The 20,835-nt window shown below is 42.4% G+C and overlaps 1 protein-coding gene across 2 annotated transcripts; it reads left to right on the top strand.

Annotated features, from left to right (window-relative positions):
• Positions 1 to 2,501: 2,501 nt before the first annotated feature.
• On the top strand, positions 2,502 to 18,426 carry TFAP4 (transcription factor AP-4). Of its 2 annotated transcripts, XM_063430562.1 has the most exons (7): positions 2,502 to 2,841; positions 12,849 to 13,014; positions 14,733 to 14,831; positions 14,960 to 15,130; positions 15,515 to 15,655; positions 16,076 to 16,237; positions 17,364 to 18,426. In XM_063430562.1, exons 1-7 carry the CDS (start codon positions 2,753 to 2,755, stop codon positions 17,535 to 17,537), a joined length of 1,002 nt encoding a protein of 333 aa, XP_063286632.1. In that variant the 5' UTR covers positions 2,502 to 2,752; the 3' UTR covers positions 17,538 to 18,426. The 2 variants fall into 2 exon arrangements, with proteins under 2 accessions (XP_063286632.1, XP_063286633.1); XM_063430563.1 differs by lacking the exon at positions 15,515 to 15,655.
• Positions 18,427 to 20,835: the final 2,409 nt, after the last annotated feature.

The raw sequence follows: 20,835 nt of genomic DNA, 5'->3' as shown, positions 1-20,835 counted from the left end.
TTTTAAGGGAGGTGAGGTCTTGGCGTAGTTCTCTCACTTCCTTTTCTGCGGCTTGGGTGCGGGCCGACACCGCTTGTACATCCGCTGCTTGCCACATCAGTTGTAGGTTCTGTTGGAGTCCGGCCAGCATGTTGTGTATGTCCTGCTTGGGTTCTTCTGTGTTTTTAATACTCTTTGAGCACTTTGCTCTGAGCACCTTTTTCATTTATGTTTTTCTAGCATGTGTGTGTAACCTGGGGCTTCAGATGTTATGATAGCATTTAGATTAGAACACCCACGAAGGTGTTTTATAGGAGATAGGGTATTAGCATAGCACTACTGTTTGGTTGGGAGTGTGTGTTTCTCCCTTTCCCTGTTCTCTCCTACTGCTTTGTTACCTGAGTTATGTATGGGGGTACATATTTCCTTCTATCCCCTCTCCGTTTTTTGTGAGGGTTCCTTTTGGCTATTAGGCTCTTGACTAGCCCTGTTCCTACCATACATATTTCTCCCTATATTATTCTGTCCATCACTGATAACCCAGGTTTTTAATAGATTTCAATAAAGGCTTTTTTATTTTTTGGCAGCTACACTACTGTTGAGATTGGACTGGGTATTTACCCTCTGGGCGGTCTTTATATAAGACATCCCTTTTTGGTTTTTTTCTTCCTTTTTTCTATGTCCTGCTTAGTTGCCGGTTGTGATTCAGTAGTGGTTTGTGTGTATGCGGCGTCAGTGCCTGCCGCGGCCATGCTATGTGTGGAGTCCCCTGTTTCTGACCTCTCAGGCGAGACCACCTCAGCGGCTCGGGTCCGTGCAGGAGGGGGGGATTGAAGCATTCTGCCTATGTCCCGGTGCGGTTTGGGGGCGCTCGAGGTCTGTTTGAGGGATCTCCGTCCCATTTCTTCTGAAATGTAGAAATCTTCCTCGGAGTATTGGGAGCTTGCCCAAAGCCACAACGACAGCTCACTGGTCTGGTACCGGTCGCGTGTGCGGTAGGCCCCAGATCCTTTGGTGCGGCGTTTCGTGCCCGATGTCTGAAAGAAAGGCATCTGCGGGTACCGCCGGGTGTCGGGAATTAGTTCCTGTGACTTTTTTTGCTGATGGTCTGTTTGCGCGATTATTTTCGCTTGTTTTTGCGCTAGTGTATTGGAGCGTTTGTAGATGGCGACCTCCGCGTTGCTCCGACCCCCCGGTTTAATTATGGTTAATCTCAGTTTGCGACTAGTTTTTTCAAATCACCACAATTTATTGTTTTTAGGGTTGCTCACTAAACTGTGGATTGTTGGGACTGCTAGACCAATGAATTACAAACATTATGCCAAAACAGCAGGATGGAGAATTTTCTAAATTCAACTAAAATTCACAAATAAGGGACAGTCTGATTCTATATTGCATTTTAGTTCTTTCTTTTCAACGATTGTCATATCTCTGGAGTCTATGTAGTACATCTCTTTTTCCTCTATGTAAGCGGACAAAACTACAAGTACCAGTGCTGTCATTCAGAGGATCCATTACAGTATAGTGGTTATAGTTTAAAATAAATTTAAAAGATATTCTGACAGTGGCCACACGAACCAGGACAATACTGCTACTGCCCAGACATCATAAAAATGCCGGTTTCAGTCTTTGATCCTAATGAAGGAAAGCAAATTTATTCCAGAGGATATCTGAGAGCTGATGGTCTGTCTACCTTAATACTGCAGCTGAGTGGACTGTCCCCCCCCCCCCAGGTTGACATTCAGCTCCTAGAGTCCTAGACTCTAACAGTGATGGAACGTTGATGGAACGCTCAATGTATCCATTTTAGAATGTTTAATGGATTGACGGTTATTCAATGATTTGATGTGTTTGTGTGCAGATTTTCTATGTATAATCATTTGGGGAATCATTAAAGATTATATCTGTACAAATCTACAGAATTGTTACTGCGTTATAATTCTAAGATAAAGAAATAAGATCCAGCGGTATCTTAGTAAATATGCTCCACAGACAGCGCAGATGTTCTGCAATCTCCAGTCTAGCAGTGGAAGGGTTAGGAATGATGCAGACAAAATGACCATGTGCTGACTGAGGTCTCTCTTCTTTCCGCTAGGAGCTCTCCCTCCTTCCTGCTGTCCTCTCTCTGCCAAGCTGTCAGCTGATGGGACTGATCACCCAAGCGTGGAGCATGCAGCCGAATCAGCCCTCTCCCTCTCCATTCACAGCTTCTGTCCCCCCCCTCCGCCGCCCCCCCCATATGTCAGCACCCCTTACACACAGGCACCCTCCCCAAAATACCTATAGGGTGCCTGATCCCCAGTGCCTTGATCAGATGTGTCCCAGCCTGCCTTTTAACCACTGCAGCAGACCATGCAAAGCTTAGCAAATAGTCCTTTGTTTACATGCAATCCCTTACTCTGCGGAAGAAGGGCTGGGATTTGGCTAGGGGTGGAGAAGAGGGGGGGTTGCAAGAGGGGGAGGGGTGCTGTTTCTGATCTCTCACCAGCTGTTTCCCGCCTTGAAACAGACATCAGCTGCAAACACACACACTCACATAGAGAGGCTGAGCACAAGGAGACAGACAGACACCTCCCCCCTGATCATCTGGGACATCCTACACACTACACCATTGATCCCCCTTGCAACACTCTATCCCCTAAATCAATAGGACTGATCGGGGTTCCCTCTTTATTGCGCAAGGGATTGCTGCAAGAAGGGGGGTAGTATTCAGGGGGGTGGGAGGGGTGCACGTTATTTTGGGGGGTGGAGGTAGATCCTCCTGCTGATTGCTATGGAGTATTTCATGATGCCCGCGCAGAAAGTACCCTCCTTGCAACACTTCAGGAAGACGGAGAAAGAAGTCATTGGGGGGCTGTGCAGGTAGGTACCCATCTTGGGGTGCAAGATTTCTCGCCCCTCTATTTTTTTTTTGCATGCTGCAGTTCTCCTTAGATCACCTTGCAGGCTCAAGGTAGAGGGAGGGAGGAGGATGAGATCAGCTGTGAGTGTTTGGCGAGGGGGAGTGGGTACCCCTGTTTTCACATGCATGTTGAGGGGTAGTAGAGAGTCTGGGCAGTAGGTGGGTGCTGTTGGAAGTGAGCAGGGGGCTGATTTAAAGGGCGCAGGGGATGGTTTGTCAGTTACAAACAGACCCACGTGGTGCTCCGGCCATGCTGCAGAGCTGTGATCATGGAGCATGCATAACACTGGGGAGGGAGGGGAGAGGGAAATCTGCCTACCCGGGGGTTAAATACAGTACTATTAACCCTTACTACCTCATCAGCTACCCCCCAGGGGGAAGAGGAGGGGGTAAAATCAACAGGGGCTGCTTTTAGTCTGCCTCCACTGGTAGCCCCCCTAACACACCTCCCATGCGATCAGCTGATTTCACACCATTTAAATTGCAATGGGGATTTCAGCAGGCAGCTAGCACCTGATGAGACCTGCTAATTACCCCCTCCTGCTAGCTAATTAGTGTTTGGTGCATTAGAAGGAAGGAGGTGTTGTATTTACAAGGTCATGTTGTGCTTTTTTTTTTTTTTTTTTTTTATAATTTGGCTTCTATTCCAGGCTGGGGATACCTGCATTGCCCATTGCAGGGGGCAGCATGGCTTATTAATCAAGGTTCATTAGAAACATGCATTGCATTACTGGGGGTCCCATACACCTTCCACATGCATGCAAGGTCATGATTAGGATGCAGTACCCCTGGCATCACGTGGGGGTGCATGCCTAGGGTTCCCCTGCATTGTACCTTGCAGGGGCTGCATGGGGGCACCCATTGCATTACTGGGGGTTCCTGCACCCCTTCCAACTGCATGCAAGGTTATTATTATTATTGTGCAGTGCCCCTGGGATATAATATGGGAGGGCATGCCAGGGACCCCAACAATACCTGGAGTACAAGGTCAAGGGACAGTGGTTTATTGTTAGTGTTGGGGTGTGTGTAACATGGGGGACCCCCTGCTCCCACGTTGCAGACTGTGTAGCTGTAACACTCCCCCCACCCCCCTGCCTGTGTTTGTTGTTATCCCCCAGAAGGGGGCAATACCCCGGTGGGCCAGCAGGTGTCTAGAGGGGAGGCTGGTGGCTGAGAGCCGTAGCCGGGCTCCCTGAAGCCCCCCGGTGACCTTGCAGCCTGTCTCTCGGTAGCGGGGGGTGTGAGAGGCACAGCAGCGCAGACAGGCCTGGCCGTGACTCTGCAGCCCGCCTGGAGTAGGAGTGTCGGAGCCCAAGGCGTGTCGGGAGATGTAGTGCGGCGGCGCAGGGGACGCCGGGAGATGTAGTCAGCTCCTGGCCATGCTTTCCCCTAACACAAAGCATGGCATAGCAGCAGGTCATGTGACCTGAGCATGCAGCTTCTTGGGTCCATAGAAAGCTTATAGTGTGTGCCTTGGGGTAGACATGGCCTCTTTATTTTGGGGCTAGTTATGTTTTATTAATATAGGAAAGTCTAATTTAGAGAAGGCAGTGGTGGTTACATTCATAGACTGTACTAGGGGCATGTATTGTAAATATGTAATATTGGCATGATTTTACACATAATATACTTCAATTGCTTTTGGCACTCCTGCAATCATATGGTTTAGGATGCATTGATCTGTTTTTCTGTGTATTGCCTCAATGCAGCCCTGCATTATGTTTGATCTGGCACACTGTCTGTAGTGGATGAGAGGATATTACTTTTTGCGACACCAGTTACTTTTTTTTTTTTTTTTTTTTACATACGAAGACTGTCCTTGAAATGTGGGATGTCTAGATATCTGAATAATTTTTCAGATTATATAATGTTGAGAAACCACTTGGTGGTAAAGGAGTATTACAAAATCTCAAAATGTAGCCTGAACATCTCGAGGCATGAAACTGGGCCATATTAGAAAAGAAAGAAGAAAAAAAACAACCCAGAGATAATTGGGCCCAGTGAATATACAATTAGCTGGCTGTTTTGTGGGAGGAGGAGAATTGCATATTTGAAATCATAAACACAAAATAAGATCTATAGTGGTCATTTGCGTAAAACATAAGAGAAACTTCCACTGGGTATTAAAACAAAAAATCAAAAAAAATCTGCTACTTGGTATAGACTGAGAGAATAGAGCAAGCTAAGTAGATGGACCTCCCGAGTAGGCACTTAGCCAATTCCTCTCCAAGAGGCCTTAACTTGATGTAGATATATAATATTAATATTAAAAAGGGAAACACAACTGTGGGCCCATGCTGTGTATTCGGGGTAAGCCAGCAGCCAATCCCCAGGCAGTAAAACATACATGAACACTATGCAGATTAGTCCTGTAACACCAGCTAACCGGAGCCGTTCCTCTAGGAGCCTAAGAGCAAGGCAGGAGTAGAGCCATGTTGTATCGCTTTGTGTGAACGATGTCTCCATCTACCTTGGTGGATGTGGGAATGATGGCTGTGTGTGGCGTTGCTTCCCTTGGTAGCCCATTGCCGAGAGGTAAGAAGAGGTCACAGCTCCATCCCAGGCCCATACGTTAAAAGTGCCTAAGGTATCTTAGATGGTGAGTATCGGAGCCTTCCTCCCAGTTCCCTCCCATATCGGAGCCCTGTACTAGACTTGATTGGGGTGGCGCCCGAACATTGACACTTCTGCAAAGCTGCAATTTCTCCCAGAAGGCAGCACAAAAGCAGTCAATCCAGGAGTCCCCTTTTGAAGCTGTGCATGCCTCCTGGAGCTCAAGCAATGTGTGACCTCTCAGCAAGGCAGATCCTGACCCCTTAAACTTTTTTTATTTTTTAATTGAACACCTTAATTAGATATACTAAAATATAAATTAACCCCATATTAGCGCTAGTTAGTAAATCTGAATACAAAACTTCAACGTGTAAAATAACGGTTTGGGAAAATTCTCTAGTTGTGCTTTTCTAGATTACATTTTTCAAAATTCTGCGCTTAGTAAGTATTTCTTCTAATTAATGGCAAAAAATAAAATCTGCAGGAAAAGTTGCCCTCTATTTAAGCCTAAGCAATGAACTGTGAAATAATCAACAATGTTGGAAAGAATAAAAAAAAAATAACATTCTACGACAGGCAATTGGGATCTCGACTGAAGAAGGAAAAAACTGAATCGGCTACCATATATCAAAAAGTAAAATCATTTTACTTCATCACAGCATCGGGTATAGTAGAGAATGCAAAACCCACAAACTGTTACAAATATCAAAAAGATCTTTCACACGTGAATGTTTTGAGGTGGACCACAAATTTACTATGAGACTATGCAGGAGACTCCTAGTCTGCGAAAAGTAGGACCAATTTACTAATAATTGACCCCTTCCCTCCCAATAACGTGTGCGCAAATGTAGCAGAGGTATGCATGTTTAACCCAACTCTGTCTATACACATTGCTCACTAAATTACGAATAAGATACCTGACGTACTCTTTGTTTGAGGCTTTTTGCCTTGTTAAGCAAGGATCAATTAACGTAGTGTGGTTTTGTCATTAAGTAAATATATATAATGCTCTGGGTTATGGTATCACAAGGTTCTGATCTTTCTATGACTGGTTGTGTTGACATATCTAGCCCCCTGTAGAAGCAATGATTAGAACATTGGGAAGTGCTCGAAAGACCTTTCTTTAAAGAGCACTGTCACTTTTCTGAAGGTGACAATTACTTGTTCGTTCAATTCTTACTAAAGTGATAACAAAGTTATGTAGAGCAGCAGAAATTTGTAAGTGATGCTGTGAGTGCATTCGTGGTGGTTGGGAATCCACAGAGTTACTCCATACGAGTGTAGAAGGATTGGGGTCCTACCCAAGTTACCAGTTTGGGGCTCTCCTTTATTCTTTACATGGATGGTTAATTGGGCCCTTGGTAGCTGCAAATGATCACCTTATAGGTAACCTTTCTCTGATGTCTATCCTTACCCCCTCAGTCCTTTTTATGCATATCCCTCGGGGCATTACAAATTCAATTATACAAACGGTTCAGATGTGACCGCTCTGATTTTTTTTTTTTTTTTTTTTTTTTATAAAACCCCTTTAGGGGAACTCTCTTGCTACAAATAAATCATTTTAAATGTAGCTGGACAGGGCAGTTTATTATAGCAACAAATGCAAGTAGTATTTTTTTTGTCTGTCTCTGATCTTGAAAGAGTAAAATTGTACATTCAAGTTGTAAAGTTCACATTTTGGGCCATATTTTAAGAAAACATCCCCTGTGAGTTGTTTTCGTTTTGGCCAAAAATGTGGAATTCAGTGGGAGTTGATGACAGATCACACACTGGATATTATTAGTATTTATATAGCACCAGCATATTCCGTAGCACTTTACAATATTATTATTTAACAGTAAATGAGACAATTACAAAAACTTACAGGAACGATAGGATGAAGAGGACCCTGCTCAAACAAGCTTACAGTTTAGAGCAGGCGTCCCCAAACTCCGGCCCTCCAGATGTTGCTGAACTGCAACTCCCATGATTTTATGAATGAAATAGGCTGAGAATCATGGGAGTTGTAGTTCAGCAACATCTGGGGGGGCGAAGTTTGGGGAAGCCTGGTCTAGAGGGATATGTGGTTTTAAAGAATTGCGCAACAAGATTTATAGAGCTAGTTTTGAATCTCTGCATCTATATAAGTTTAGTTCAGAGTCCACACTGAATGTAGGTCCTGGAAAGACCACAGGACTGAAATACGGAAGGGCTTGAAGTGACCGTCTGAGTCACAGCGCCTAGAGGTGTTAACAGGGAACAATGTAAACACTATTTTATCCCTGAAAAAGCCGCGTTTACATTGTAAAGACTTTAGGCACCATAACAACTACATAAAGCTGAATTGTTCTGGTGATTATAGTTTTCCTTTTGGGGCCTTTGTGTTGTTGTTTTTTGTGCGCAAAGACAATACAAGGAGGCATGGGGGGGAGGAGAAAGGGAAATACCTTAAAGGGACACTCCAGTCCCTTAAATCACTTTAGCTAGCTGTAGTGCTTTATGTATAAAGGGTTTGTCCTTGTGACGCTCCTTAAGGAGCCACAGGCTTCTATCGCATATTGCTCAAGTTTATGACTTTTGTTTCTGTCAGCCATCTGTCTCTTGTCAAAGGTTGGCTGGCAAGTGCACATCTGGCCGTAACCAATCAGTGTCCGAAATGAATACTGTAAACTTGCAAAAGTTTATGGAGATTCCTGTTTCAATAATCTTGACCGTGTGGTAATGTGTGTAGGGGAAGGGACATCAGCAGCTGGAAAGCAGAGATTTATTTTTTTTTGGCCACCACAAAATTGGTTTTAGTTTTACTTCTTTATTTTTATCCTATGATTTTGAAAAATATATATATTTTTTTATTGGAGACTAACAGGGCACTGTTATAGTGTGGGTGGATCATTTATTTTATACGTTTGGATGTATATTGCAGATGCTTAAAAATAATAATAAACTAAGGAAAATACAAACAATATGGTCTAAATAAACTTAATCCTACCAGGATTGGGTCCACAATCTCTGTTTAGTGATTAAACCCCCCTTTTTACTGTATTATAGCCCCTTAAGGACACAACTTCTGGAATAAAAGGGAATCATGACGGAATATTTCCGTCATGGGTCCTTAAGGGGTTAAAAAACAAAAACAAAGGTAAGCAATATCGTGGTTTGTTAAAGTTTCTGAAAGAACCCGAAAAAAAAAAAAAAAAGTTACTGTAATTTTTTAAAATCCTCACTTGCCTAGGCTGGGTCTCTGTTGAGGGGACAATCTGAGTTTTTTTTAATGGACCCTCCACCACAATATTTGTCTAATACCTGCATGCATTCCATCTATTGACAGTGTGTTCTCTGATTACTCTGTTAGAGGTGAGCCGCAAGCAGGTGACCAGGTGTTCGAAAGGAAATCCCGGGACTTTTGATTTTTATGATGCTTAGAGGAGTGTAAATTCTATATGGATAATTAGTTTTTTTTTCTATAATAAAGTATGTTAGGACAGATTTATAGATCATTGGCTGGTTTGGTTTCTTTGTTGCTATTTTGTGCCCATCACCCACAGTGTGCAAGCAGGAAGAACTCTGAACGTTTATTGATTTGTTAAAAACCATAACTCTTTCCTAGGCAGTAACAGTTTTTTTAAATACACCGATCATGTTTGTTCAGACCGTTTTTGTCTGCAATGGCAGAGACTTGTAAATCAAAGTTATTTGTTTTATTTAAAGGAACTCTCTAAGCACCATAACCACTACAGCTCTGTAGTAGTTATGGTGTCAGGAGTGCCCCGCCACATACTCCCCTGCCCCACCATTGTCTCTGTAAGGGGGTTACTCGCCCACCTCCACTGCTGCTTAATGAGAGACAGAGGCTTGTTCTCAGGAGCGTCTGTCTGTTGTCTAAGCCCTGCTGCCAACACACTTGAAAGGAGTTTTCGCTGAGCAGTAGTGGAGGTGGGGAATGGTACTTGTGAGAAACCAGGTAACCTTACGCTTTGGGGGGGGCGCCAGGGCAGTCCTGGCACTAACCACTACATGTGCCTCAGTGGTTATGGTTCTTGGCGTGTCCCTTTAAGAACAAGAATGTGGCTTCCTCAAAATGCCACCAGAGTGTAAGAAAGTCTAATTTCTGTATTGCAATTTGGAAGACTAGGCATTCCAAAACCTCTGATACTTCTGGCTTAATGTGTTACTAAGAACCATGACCACTTTACTGATTTTCAAGAAGTCATGGTGCCTGGAGTATATGAAGTGTTCACTATGTAACGCCCCACATACAAAGCTTATCCCTTCTGCTGTAGGTGTGTCTACACCTCTGGCTGCGCCATTAATTGGCCTGGAATGCGTGCCCCCTTCTGTGCTGCCTATGTCCCCCACCTCTGCCATCCTTGCTCTGGTGAAATAAGTTATGGAGGATTGGGCTGCAGGAAAAAGTTAACAGTGCTATTTCGAGTTTATTTATTTATTTATTTTTTTTGAGGTGGCAACACAGGAAGGGTTACACTAACCAAAACAGTGGTTTTTAGCAAGAATAACGCTTTAATTGAGTCTTCAGAGAATCCTCCGTAAGGTGTCTGTTCTCTTGTTGTGCCGCCCCTTAAATGAGCCAGTTAAGAGTTACTGTACAGGAAAGTGGAAACTGAGCGTTTTTAGTGGGAAACACAGGGTTTCTGAAAATCCCAATCCGAAACACTCATCGGTATGTTCGCTGGAACGTATATCAAACCAAAAGTTAATTCCCCGGTAAGCAGTGCAGTATGTCCTGGAGCTAAAATAAAATGTGTGGGATAATGATTTGCCCCTGGGGGCAGGAGCAGACAAGATTTGGCATCAACTTCTCTCCACCGACACGGCGTATTGGTTTCAGTGCAACTATCTCTCTCTATGTGAGAGATCAGAAGTTACGCTATGCTAATAACTGCAACACTTCTTTTACACAGGGTTGGAGCTACACGTGTGTTCTGCTTTGATTCCTATATTTATATTCTGATTATATTTTTGCCAACTTATTCTGCAGCGCTTATATTAAATCTTAGATGATACTGGGTGCCTAAAGACCCCAAATTATTGGCGAGATCGTATCCCCTTTTACAAGATACAAGTAAAGCTGGATTACAGTGACACTTGCAGATAGTGTTATAAACATACCGGTAATCATATTTGGATTACACAAAGTTTTGTTCTTGGCCCAATAAGTGCGGAATACATAAAAAAAAAAAAGTCAATCCCTCCCACCTGCACTCCCACTCTACCACAACATAGTAGAATGATTAGTACATTTTTTTTAAATTTTTTTTTTTTTTTTAGGGGGACACACAATAATTTATCAGGTTAAACTAGTCAGAAGAGCTCACACTTCATTCTCTAATTCATACACATCCTTCTTATCTGTACTGAATGGGTTCAATATTCATGGCCTAGTAATGATGGTAGGAAGGAAGTTCAATCCGTGAAACGTTGCAAGTGATTTAAATCTATTTGATACAATTTAAAAATTTGCCAGGTCCCTTTAAGTCCTCTCTGTAGATTTCAGCCCTACCCCAATAAGTGTTGGCACATGCAGATATTAGGCGTCTTTTATTTTTTGCGGGGTCCTGGAGGTTGTCTTCTCAATTTGAATTGGCAGTTCTTTGTTGACTTATCAGTAAACCATCCTGCTGAGTTTATTTTCCGAGGTCCCTGAGACTTACTGCCTGGTTCACTTAAGCAAATATACAGATTGTGACAATCATCTCCTGACCCTCTGCTTATAATCTGGGTTTGGTGAATAGCAAGTGTTCACAGTACCGAACGCATGAACTAACTTGTGCGTGAGTCAATTCCTGGTGTGGGTTTTAAAAGATGACCAGATTGTTACTTTGAAAGAGGTACATTAACCTCTTCACTGCCACTTCATTGAAACAAGAATATTACAAGTAACAGATCCCTGTATTCTATATTTTGACTTTACACTCGTAGGGTTAATTCTGGAATGCTACATATTTTGAACATTCAGGTGTCCCATTGCCCTGCTCTGTCCTCTAGTTAATCACGTCCTGTGACTAATCCGAACTATCATGAGGGGAAAATATCTGGTGGGGGCAGGAAGCAGGAGTTCCCCCTCAGACCCCTGTGGGGGTCAGCTGCCTTCCTTCTCCCCCTGTATTGTCATCTGGAAGTGATTACTGGGCCCTCAAGGCAAGGCAAGGGGGGGGGGGGGAGGGTTTAAGATCCGGCTTCCAACCCTTCCGAAAAGAGGCCACACACGGAGGTGCGTGAATGGGTCACTCTGTGTGCTGGCCAAAAAGTGAGCTACGCCCTTTGTAACCCCTCCTGCCATGTATAGTCCAAAAAACAGACATTCAGTTCTTTCTAGACTTCCAAAATCTTCCATTTTTATGGGTTAATGATGCTCTTTAAATTGGTCGAAATATGCTGTTTTTAAAGACCTTTTTTAAGATGGTGGGATAGGGGATAGCCAACAGGTAGCTCTTGGCTTTTGTGAAGCTTCCTTTTAAGCTTGCAGAGTATCATGGGGTTTGTAGTTCTGCAACAACTGGATGACAACCTATTGGCTACCCCTCCTTACAGGCAATCTGTTGAAAGAAAATCCCATTTTCGTAAGTGGGAGGGTGAACGGGGCGAGAGGAGTTGCTCGTCCTGGAGAACAAAGGTTTAAAAGAGAATTATATACTGGATACTAGCCGTGACACTTACTGTGTCTGAGTACCTGTGTTTTATGGTGTCTTTTTCCCTAAATAGGAAGTGGCTTTTATCCATTCTAAAACCAACATAATCCCCTGTTCATTGATGCTGCCCTGTCTGTGATTTAGACTTTTTCAGCCAGAAAACAAAAGACTAACTGATGACGCATAACTGCACCGTAAAGCAACACTCTCCATTGTGATTTACAGACTTGTTACCAGCAAGTTAATGCCAAGGTTGTGCATGATCTGCGTCAAAATTCAGCCTAAAGGAGTTTGTAATTGTACCGCGCTGCGGAATATGTTGGCGCTAGATAAATACGAAATTGAAATAATAAAGGACTATGAGTTAACCGCTGCAGAAGTGACTCCTTTTATATCAGAGATGTCCTTTTTTCATTTATGTTTGAGTCAAACGATACAGAATTTCTTTGAATTACTTATTTTTTATTTTTTTATTTAACGTAACATTCCCTTTATTTAATGACCATGTATTATTTGATATTGTTAATCTCTCACTATCTGGGGTGCTGTCGAAGCACTTAATTGGCACAGTTTGATCCTCAAGGTGTTCAGTTGGCTAATGATCATGGGACTGGGAACTATCAGTTGGCTGATTTATTAAGCTCAATTCCCCATCTCCAGGGAGCTGTAGTGTTTATAGTGCCTAGAGTGCCCCTTTAAGTTTGTGTGTCTAGGGGGTTTGAATATTTCTTTAGCCCATGTTTGTACAAGTCCATTCCGTGTCTAAATGTGCGATTTATGTCCCCCAGCTTGGCCAACATCCCACTCACGCCGGAGACGCAGCGAGACCAGGAGCGAAGGATCCGGCGCGAAATCGCCAACAGCAATGAACGACGCCGAATGCAGAGTATTAATGCCGGCTTCCAGTCTCTGAAAACCCTTATACCTCATACTGATGGGGAAAAATTAAGCAAGGTGAGCGGAAATCACATTATAAAGGGTTTATTTTTTATTTTTTTTGTGATTTAAAAAAAAAAAAAAAAAAAAATACAAAATAAAGCACATGGCCTAGTTTAAAAGATCTAATTATACAGTTACTCATATTTTCCAGTGTGTATCTGAGCTTCTTCCTGATTGGCTGCTAATTTGTATTTTGTTTTAATAAATGCTGCTTTGAGTAGGGAGCAATAATTTAGTTGTAAATAATAAATGCCCTGAGCAGAACAGGTTCCTTGGCAAGCGGATGGAATGTAAAATACAAAAAAATCTTTTGAAATCTTCTGCCTGGTTTTAAAACACCATGTTAAAGTAATAATTAGATCACTATAATGTTCTACTAGTAATTGTAATATGTGTTTTATTGAATAACAGGAGGACTTTACGGTGACTGTGCCAAATGTTAGAAGCCAGTCAGAATAGAGAACACACACTTTAATAGCCTCAATTTAATATTGTTGGATAAACGGTTTTAATATTATTAGATTTTATTTTTTTCTCTTTTTTAATATCTTTATAAATTTATAAATATATGTCAAACATATTGAAAACTTTAAATATCTTTCATAATTTATATATATATATTTTTTAAAGTTTATCCAAAAATATAGAATCATTTGAAAAGCTTACCCCCCCCCCCCCAAAAAAAATGTAATCGAGGCCTTAATTAGCTATAGTCTCTAACTATAACTGCACTCAGTCGTATTCTTTCTGCCAGTCTCGCGCACATCAAACTAGCTGGACTCTATTTGCACGCACTCACTATTTAGCCATTAACGCACATCTAGGAATCTGTCTATAAAACGGATTCTTTGACAAAGTTCTAAATGTTGAAACATCCCTATAGAAACCCATGGATCGATCGTTCCTGTAAATTGTTCCAGCATCTAAAACTTTGATGTATAGTTATTCTTAACGAGTAATTAATTACTAGTGGTGGAATGTACAACCTTGAATGTCCCTGTCTCAAAAAGAAGAAAATGTTTTTTTGTTTTTTTTATTATTTATTTTATTTCCTCTTGGCGTTGTCGTTTGTACCACTGCTTTAATTCCCTTTTGATGTGACTGTAGTTTTATTGTTTGGCCCCGTAATGTTTCCCATCGGCACATGATATAAAAATATCTTATTCTGTTTATTTTATGGAGGACCTTGTTATTTTTAACTTTTCCTCCAGTATTTTAGAGGATCGTGCGATGAATGTCGAGGGTTTATTTATTTATTTTCGGCATCTTGGCTGCTGGGACAGGCTTGGTCAAGGTCTGAGAATCTCTTTAAAATCTTCTTTTTGCAGTTTTGACTTCGCTACGAATGTTCTCCAATATTCTTTATACTGAGAACTATTGAATAATAACCAGAGGATTCCTGTTTTTTTTTGTTTTTTTTTTTTTAGACCATGATAGTTCAACTAAAAAATAAATAAATAAATATATCCATCATGGCCATTTTGGCCTAAAATATTAACTTCCCTGCTCTCTTCTCAGCTCTTCATGGTTTAGTGAAAGAAAATTAAATAAAATGTATTGTTGATTTGACTTTAAAAGCAGACCAATCATCTAATTTCTCCTCCCCTCCACCAATCAAAACTATAATAGCCTCTGCTAAATGACTATTACTACAATAAAGGATGGATTGATTTATTTTTATTGTAGTGGCCTTTGTTGGCGGCCTTATTAATTTTGCCTTTGTCCTCTCATAGGCAGCGATCTTACAGCAAACCGCGGAGTATATATTCTCTTTGGAGCAGGAGAAGACTCGGTTACTGCAGCAGAACACTCAGCTTAAGAGGTTCATCCAGGTAAGTGCTGCCGGAGGTTTGGCCTGTGGCTGGCTGGCAGTCAAGGGGTTAATGTTACAGCTGAGGATGAATTAACGTTCTGGCCGGTCCTGCAGGTGTTTATGGTATGCTATCTGTCTCTCTGGTAGGAATTCAACGGCTCATCCCCCAAACGGCGGAGAGCGGAGGATAAAGATGAGGGTATCGGCTCGCCGGATATCTGGGAGGAGGAAAAGGCAGACGATCTGCGGAGGGAAATGATTGAGCTCAGGCAGCAGCTCGACAAAGAACGGTCTGTGAGGATGATGCTGGAGGAACAGGTGCGTAAACTCACAATTATACAGCAAACCTTGGTAAAAAATTGTACAAAAAATTCACGTACAGTGACAAAAAAATGAAAGTAATAATAGTGGAAAATAAGGCTGTAGACCTGGAGAATTAATAGTTTGTGTGTGTGTGGCCGGTGCAATTAAAATCTAAGGCTATTCCCTCCTTGCCTACATTTTTATAACCCTCTGCTGATCTGCATCCCGAGAATCTGTATAATTCCTATTGAGAGGTCCAGTATCCCACCTTGACAGCCACCCTATGTGCTGCGCATAGAGCTGAGCCGGAAGGTTGGGGAAGTGTGTGCCATAGGTTTAGCTCATGCGTAGCCGCTTCCTATTGGTTGATCTGACTTCATGCTGCTGATTGGCTGACAGGTGCGGGCCCTGGAGGCGCACATGTACCCTGAGAAGCTAAAGGCGATTGCTCAGCAAATCCAACAAGAGGAAGAGGGGGGGCAGACACAGGGGGAGCAGCACAAGGCACTGGAGAGGAGCGAGCAGCACTTCCACTCCCAGGTGAGTGCCGAAACGCTACCCTCATCAGACTGGCTGCTCCTCCCCTCGTGCCTCCTAGTGTGCACTTACCACTAGATACCAACCTGCTGCTTCTCATAATCATTGTCCTCTTTGCCCATCCTTCACTCCCTACATCAGATCTGCATGCCATCTCCCTTCTGTTAGATCTGCTTTTGCACCTTGTGATCAGTAGCCATTTTTATATTCAATATATTGGTTTTATTTAGGATTTCCATTTTGAGAACTTCTTCCTGCCTGTTTATTTTAAATATATTTTATTTTTATTTTTTTGTAATCTATTTGGTTTACATTCATTTTGTTTTGCAGTCATGCATTAACATATTTTTTTTTGTTTTGTTCCTTTTTTATAATTTATTTGTTTATTTTTATTTATATATTTTTTTTCTCCTGCCCTTGCAGCTCCTGCAACCACATCTGCCCCTGGCGCCCACTCACCATCCCACTGTCATCGTACCCGCACCACCTCCCCCCTCTCATCACGTCAACGTTGTGACTTTGGGGCATTCATCCGTAATCAGCTCAGTGTCCACGTCCCGGCAGAATCTGGACACCATTGTGCAGGTCAGTAGCACAGAGTGAGGGGAATATAATCGCCGTGCTAATATTTAATTCAATTTAGTTTGTATGGTCGAGGAAGGACTGGGGGAAAAAAAATACACCAAAGGATAACTGCATTTTAAAAAATAAAAATATATATATATATATTTTGTATAGAGGGCTATGCAAGAATTACAATTGTGTTGTAGAATTGTTAAAGACCATAGCCCGCTGGGGCTTTCTGCATTTTCCCATGGCAATAGCTCCTAGACCATTTGTCCCACTCTGATTATATGTATCAGAGATGGCCAAAGAGGAGCATCTCTTGCTGCTTCATAACGAAGCTTTGCATAGCATTGTGGGGGTTGAATTTCTGCAAGATATTGGGACTTCCTGCAATTCCCACCCCCTCCCTCTCTGCACCCCCACTGTGTCTTGATAGAGAGCACAGACAAACCATTTAGCCGTCTTACAGAACATTGATGGTCAGACACTGAGTTCTAGCAGTTTCTGATTTAAAGGAACACTATAGTATCAGGAATGAATGTTTAGGTGGCCGGTCCCCCTCTCAGTGGGAATAAAAGGTGGCTGGCCCGGTCTCCATGGCTGGGATCACCAATCTTGATAATCTCTATTAGGCCAATACTTTCCCATAGGAAGACATTGGGAGGCTATTGTGCATGCACGTCAAAATGCCATGCTGCTCCAATCAGCATCTATTAGTAGAGATGCATTGAATGAATGAATGAATGAATGAATCTTCATGGGGAGCGCTCCGCGTCTGTAGTGCCAAAATAACGGTCATACTCTTCCAGAACATATCGATCCTGCTAGCCAAACTGGTAGATGACCATTTACTTTCCTCTGAACGTTTGTATTGCATGCCGCTGATACCATCTGTATAGATATAATCTACGTGTATGCCGGTTGCTGCGTGTGCTTTTGTCAGCTCCCACAATGCCCAGCGAGCTCCAGCCAGGCATTGTAGCAGCTCACCGGAGTTCTAATCTGTGCACTTGTGGTTTTGTTCACCAAATCTTGAGTTGTGATGATGTGAAAACTACATTTCAAAATCTGGCTAGGAATGGTGATGGCATAAATTTTTTTATTTTATTTTTTAATATATATTTTTCTGTCCCCTCTGCCACAGGCCATACAGCATATTGAAGGCACACGAGAGAAACAGCTGCAGGAAGAGGAGCAGCGGAGGGCGGTTATTGTAAACGCTCCACGTCCTTGTGGTGATTCTGACACCGCGTCCGATACAGAATGCGATGAAAGCGATGGGGAACAAAGCAAGGATGACATGATGGGCGACCACTGACATCCACTGCCTTACCCCAAAAAGGGAGCGCAACCAAGAGACTGTGGGGATTGTAGGGGAAGAGGCAGCGAGGTTACGTGAGGTGATTATCATGGGCTTGCTTCCCGTCTTCCAGCCTTCTTCCCAAATCAGTAGTGTGTTGATTGGGGCAGTTCCAATTCTGACCTCTAAGATACTGTAATACATTGCGGAAGAATGGGTTAAAGCACTAAGGGATTGACCTGGTCTAAGTCAAAAACGCAAGGGATTCTGGGAGGAGTGACTGTGGAGGAGGTGCTCATAAATAGATCTCTAAAGGGTTAAAGCAGCAGTCCCTCCTTTTTTTGTTTGTGGGGATAAAGTAAAGAGACCCTTTTTTCATAAGGTAGAGTTTGAAAGTTACAGTCTGCACTTGTCTTAAACGTTTTTTTGTTGGAGAAATGTTTTGGTATATTGAGTATTCAAAATGTTCGCTCTAGTAGAGATTATAAAGAAACCACACAATTTATACACACTTTATATTTCTATATTTTTATAGATCAAGTGTGCGCGTGTGTGTGAGAATTTCATATAAAATGTGTTCTGGCCACATCATAGTCTGTCTATGCACCATAACCACTACTGCACTCTGTAGTGGTTGTGGTGACCCTTTTATTTGGCTTATTCTTGTCTGATATTGGCCCAAAGACAGCTGGTCAAGGCTTAAAAAACAAAACTTTAAACCAAAGATAAATCATAAATTGGTATCTTATATATATATTTTTTTTTATTATTGGCAACAGAATTCGACTTGCAATGTATCGTAATGCATTTGGATTAGGGCATTGAAGGGAATAGTATTTTTCCCCTTTTTAAAACAAAAGCATGAACCCTCCTTTTAGCAGAAGAATTCTGTTTTTTTTTTTTTTTTTGTTTTTTGTTTTTTGTCTTTGCATTGGCCAATATTGTCAATGGCCCACCATTATCAAAATCAGCTGTGTTTTTTGCGAAAGATTGGCCATAATTTTAAGCTGCTCCTTAAATACCGTTTTAGAAGTTCATGAGTGTATAAATTTATATTGTTTGGTACTCTCATTTAGGAAACTACTGTGTAGAAATCAGACTGCATTGTCCTGTTCTGTGACTTGTAATAAGATGACCGCTTTTTGGTAATCTTGCTTCATTCTCCAACTCTTCTGGTTTGGGTCTTTAGACGAAGTATAGACTTGTGGTTCCCAACTAGAGGATAACAGAATTCTGTCTCTTAGTAAACTATAAAGCGGCTCGGTCACCTTCTAGGGTCTGTGCATGATTTGCTAAGACCCCTGACAGGGACTTGCCATTGGGTGTCTGGTTGCCTTGTGGTGCAGGGGAAGGTGAGTTGTACTTGCCTTGCTGCCACCACCATACTCTTCCTTCCAGTCTTCTTCAGCTGCCAGGAACCCACATCAGCATTGGACCCTTGCGAATTCACAAGACTACAACACCGAGGTCTATCCCTGCGGGATCCTCCATAGGCAGAAGATTTGACAAAATGTAGCTGTCTTATTTTTCCTACACTGAACAAGAGGACAAAGTAGTCCCTATCCTTTGACTGGGTTGACATTTCGGTGAAATAGGAGTATTTCAGGAAGATGCTATCTTTATAAAATACTCATTTTGGAGAGGGGGAGGGGGTGACCGTGTCGCTTCAAGGATTGGACTGTAAACCACTGGTATACATTTAGCGAGAGGATTTCTGTTGCTGCTTAGTCCCAACCAGAGCTTAAAATTTTATTTCCAAAGCTACTAGCCAGTCCTTAACTTACTCGGCACTGCTAGCCTGGAGGGACCAGGGGTGTATTTTCACTCTGCAATGGATGGTGGTGAGTGGAACTGTGATCCCAATAAATAGATCTCTTGTTTAGTTTGTGTGTGTGGGGGGGGGGGTTCTTCTCCTAGAAGTAATCCGTGGTTTATAGATGGGCTTATTTAGCAAATAGAAATGTAAGTCTCCCTGTGCTTTCCCAACACATGAGCCTGAATCTAACAAGGGTGGTAGCTGAAATGCTGGTGGCATCAAAATCCAAAGTATACAGGTTCAGTACTGTCGCAGCGAGGCTCAATAAACACTATGTAGAGCACGCGTTAGAAAAGAGTGCTTTAAAGGATTTTGTTTGGACGTTTGTCATTCTCCTTCACTTTTAAGATTACTGTAACATCTCTGTTCCTTTCCTCAGCTCTGTTATGTTACGTTTTCCTAGGTCGGGAGCAGTGCTTAACAATCCAGAGTCCATTCCTTTTTTTTTTTGGCCATTTGTTGTACAAAACTAAGCAATAGGTGCACATGTAAGCTTGTTTGGGCAGGGCCCTCCTCACCTACTGTCCCCCGTATATCACATGCCTTATTAGAATTTGTTTGTCTGGCTTTAGCTCTTGTACATCACTGCGGCATATGTTGGCGCTATCTAAAAAATTGATTTCATTGCAGGGTAAAGCAGAATTCTTTTTCAATTTGGTAAATACTGCGCCTGACCTATGTTAATTTAAGGAAAACTAAAGTGCGCACACACACCTGTGGCACATAATGGGTTAAAGAACCCTTTATTCACTTACCCGATTCAAGCGTCGATGTCCCTTAATGTTCCCTATGGAGTTTTTGCTCACGGTGAATATCCTCATGCAAAGCGTTGGGGTATCCAGCGTCGTTTTACAAGAGTCAAACTCTGTGAAACTCCAGGAAGCGCCTCTAGTGACTCTCTGGTAGACAGCCACTAGAGGCAGTCTTAGTCCTGCATTGTAAACGTTGGAGTTTCTCAAAAACTGCACCCAGACCACTTCAATGAGATGTAGTGGACTGGGTGCCTATAGTGTCCTTATAAAGGAACACTTAAAACACTATAACCTATACAGCCAGCTATAGTGGTTATAGTGCCTGCAGTGCCCCATTCCATCACGGTTTGACATTTTACCTGGGTACAGCTGGGCACCCTTGCTGCATCTGTTTTTGGATTGGTTTGTTGAGCAAAGCACGGCTGATGCAGGACAGTTCTCATTGGCTGAGAATGCACAGCTAACACTTAGTGACCGTGATCCTGTATGGTCGTGCTTTGTTCAATAGAGCAGGTTGGCTTGACTGTTTGACATCTTACCGCGGGATGGCGCCAGGGCACATCTAGCACCATAAACACTACAGTAGACTGCAGTGGTTTTGGTGCATGGAGTATGCCTTTTAAAAGGACCATGAAATCACTGCAGGAATTGGAAGATGTGGTTTTTATAGATGCTTTTAAAACAGAAACTCAACAAAAAAAATATTTTAAATGGAAAACACTGCTTTTTTAGGTCTCTCCCAGAAATA

The sequence above is a fragment of the Pelobates fuscus genome, chromosome 8, assembly GCF_036172605.1.
Source record: "Pelobates fuscus isolate aPelFus1 chromosome 8, aPelFus1.pri, whole genome shotgun sequence".
In the NCBI taxonomy this organism is placed as follows: Eukaryota; Metazoa; Chordata; class Amphibia; order Anura; family Pelobatidae; genus Pelobates; species Pelobates fuscus.
The sequence above is the reverse complement of the archived record's forward strand: the minus strand, read 5'-3'. Positions and strand labels throughout refer to the sequence as shown.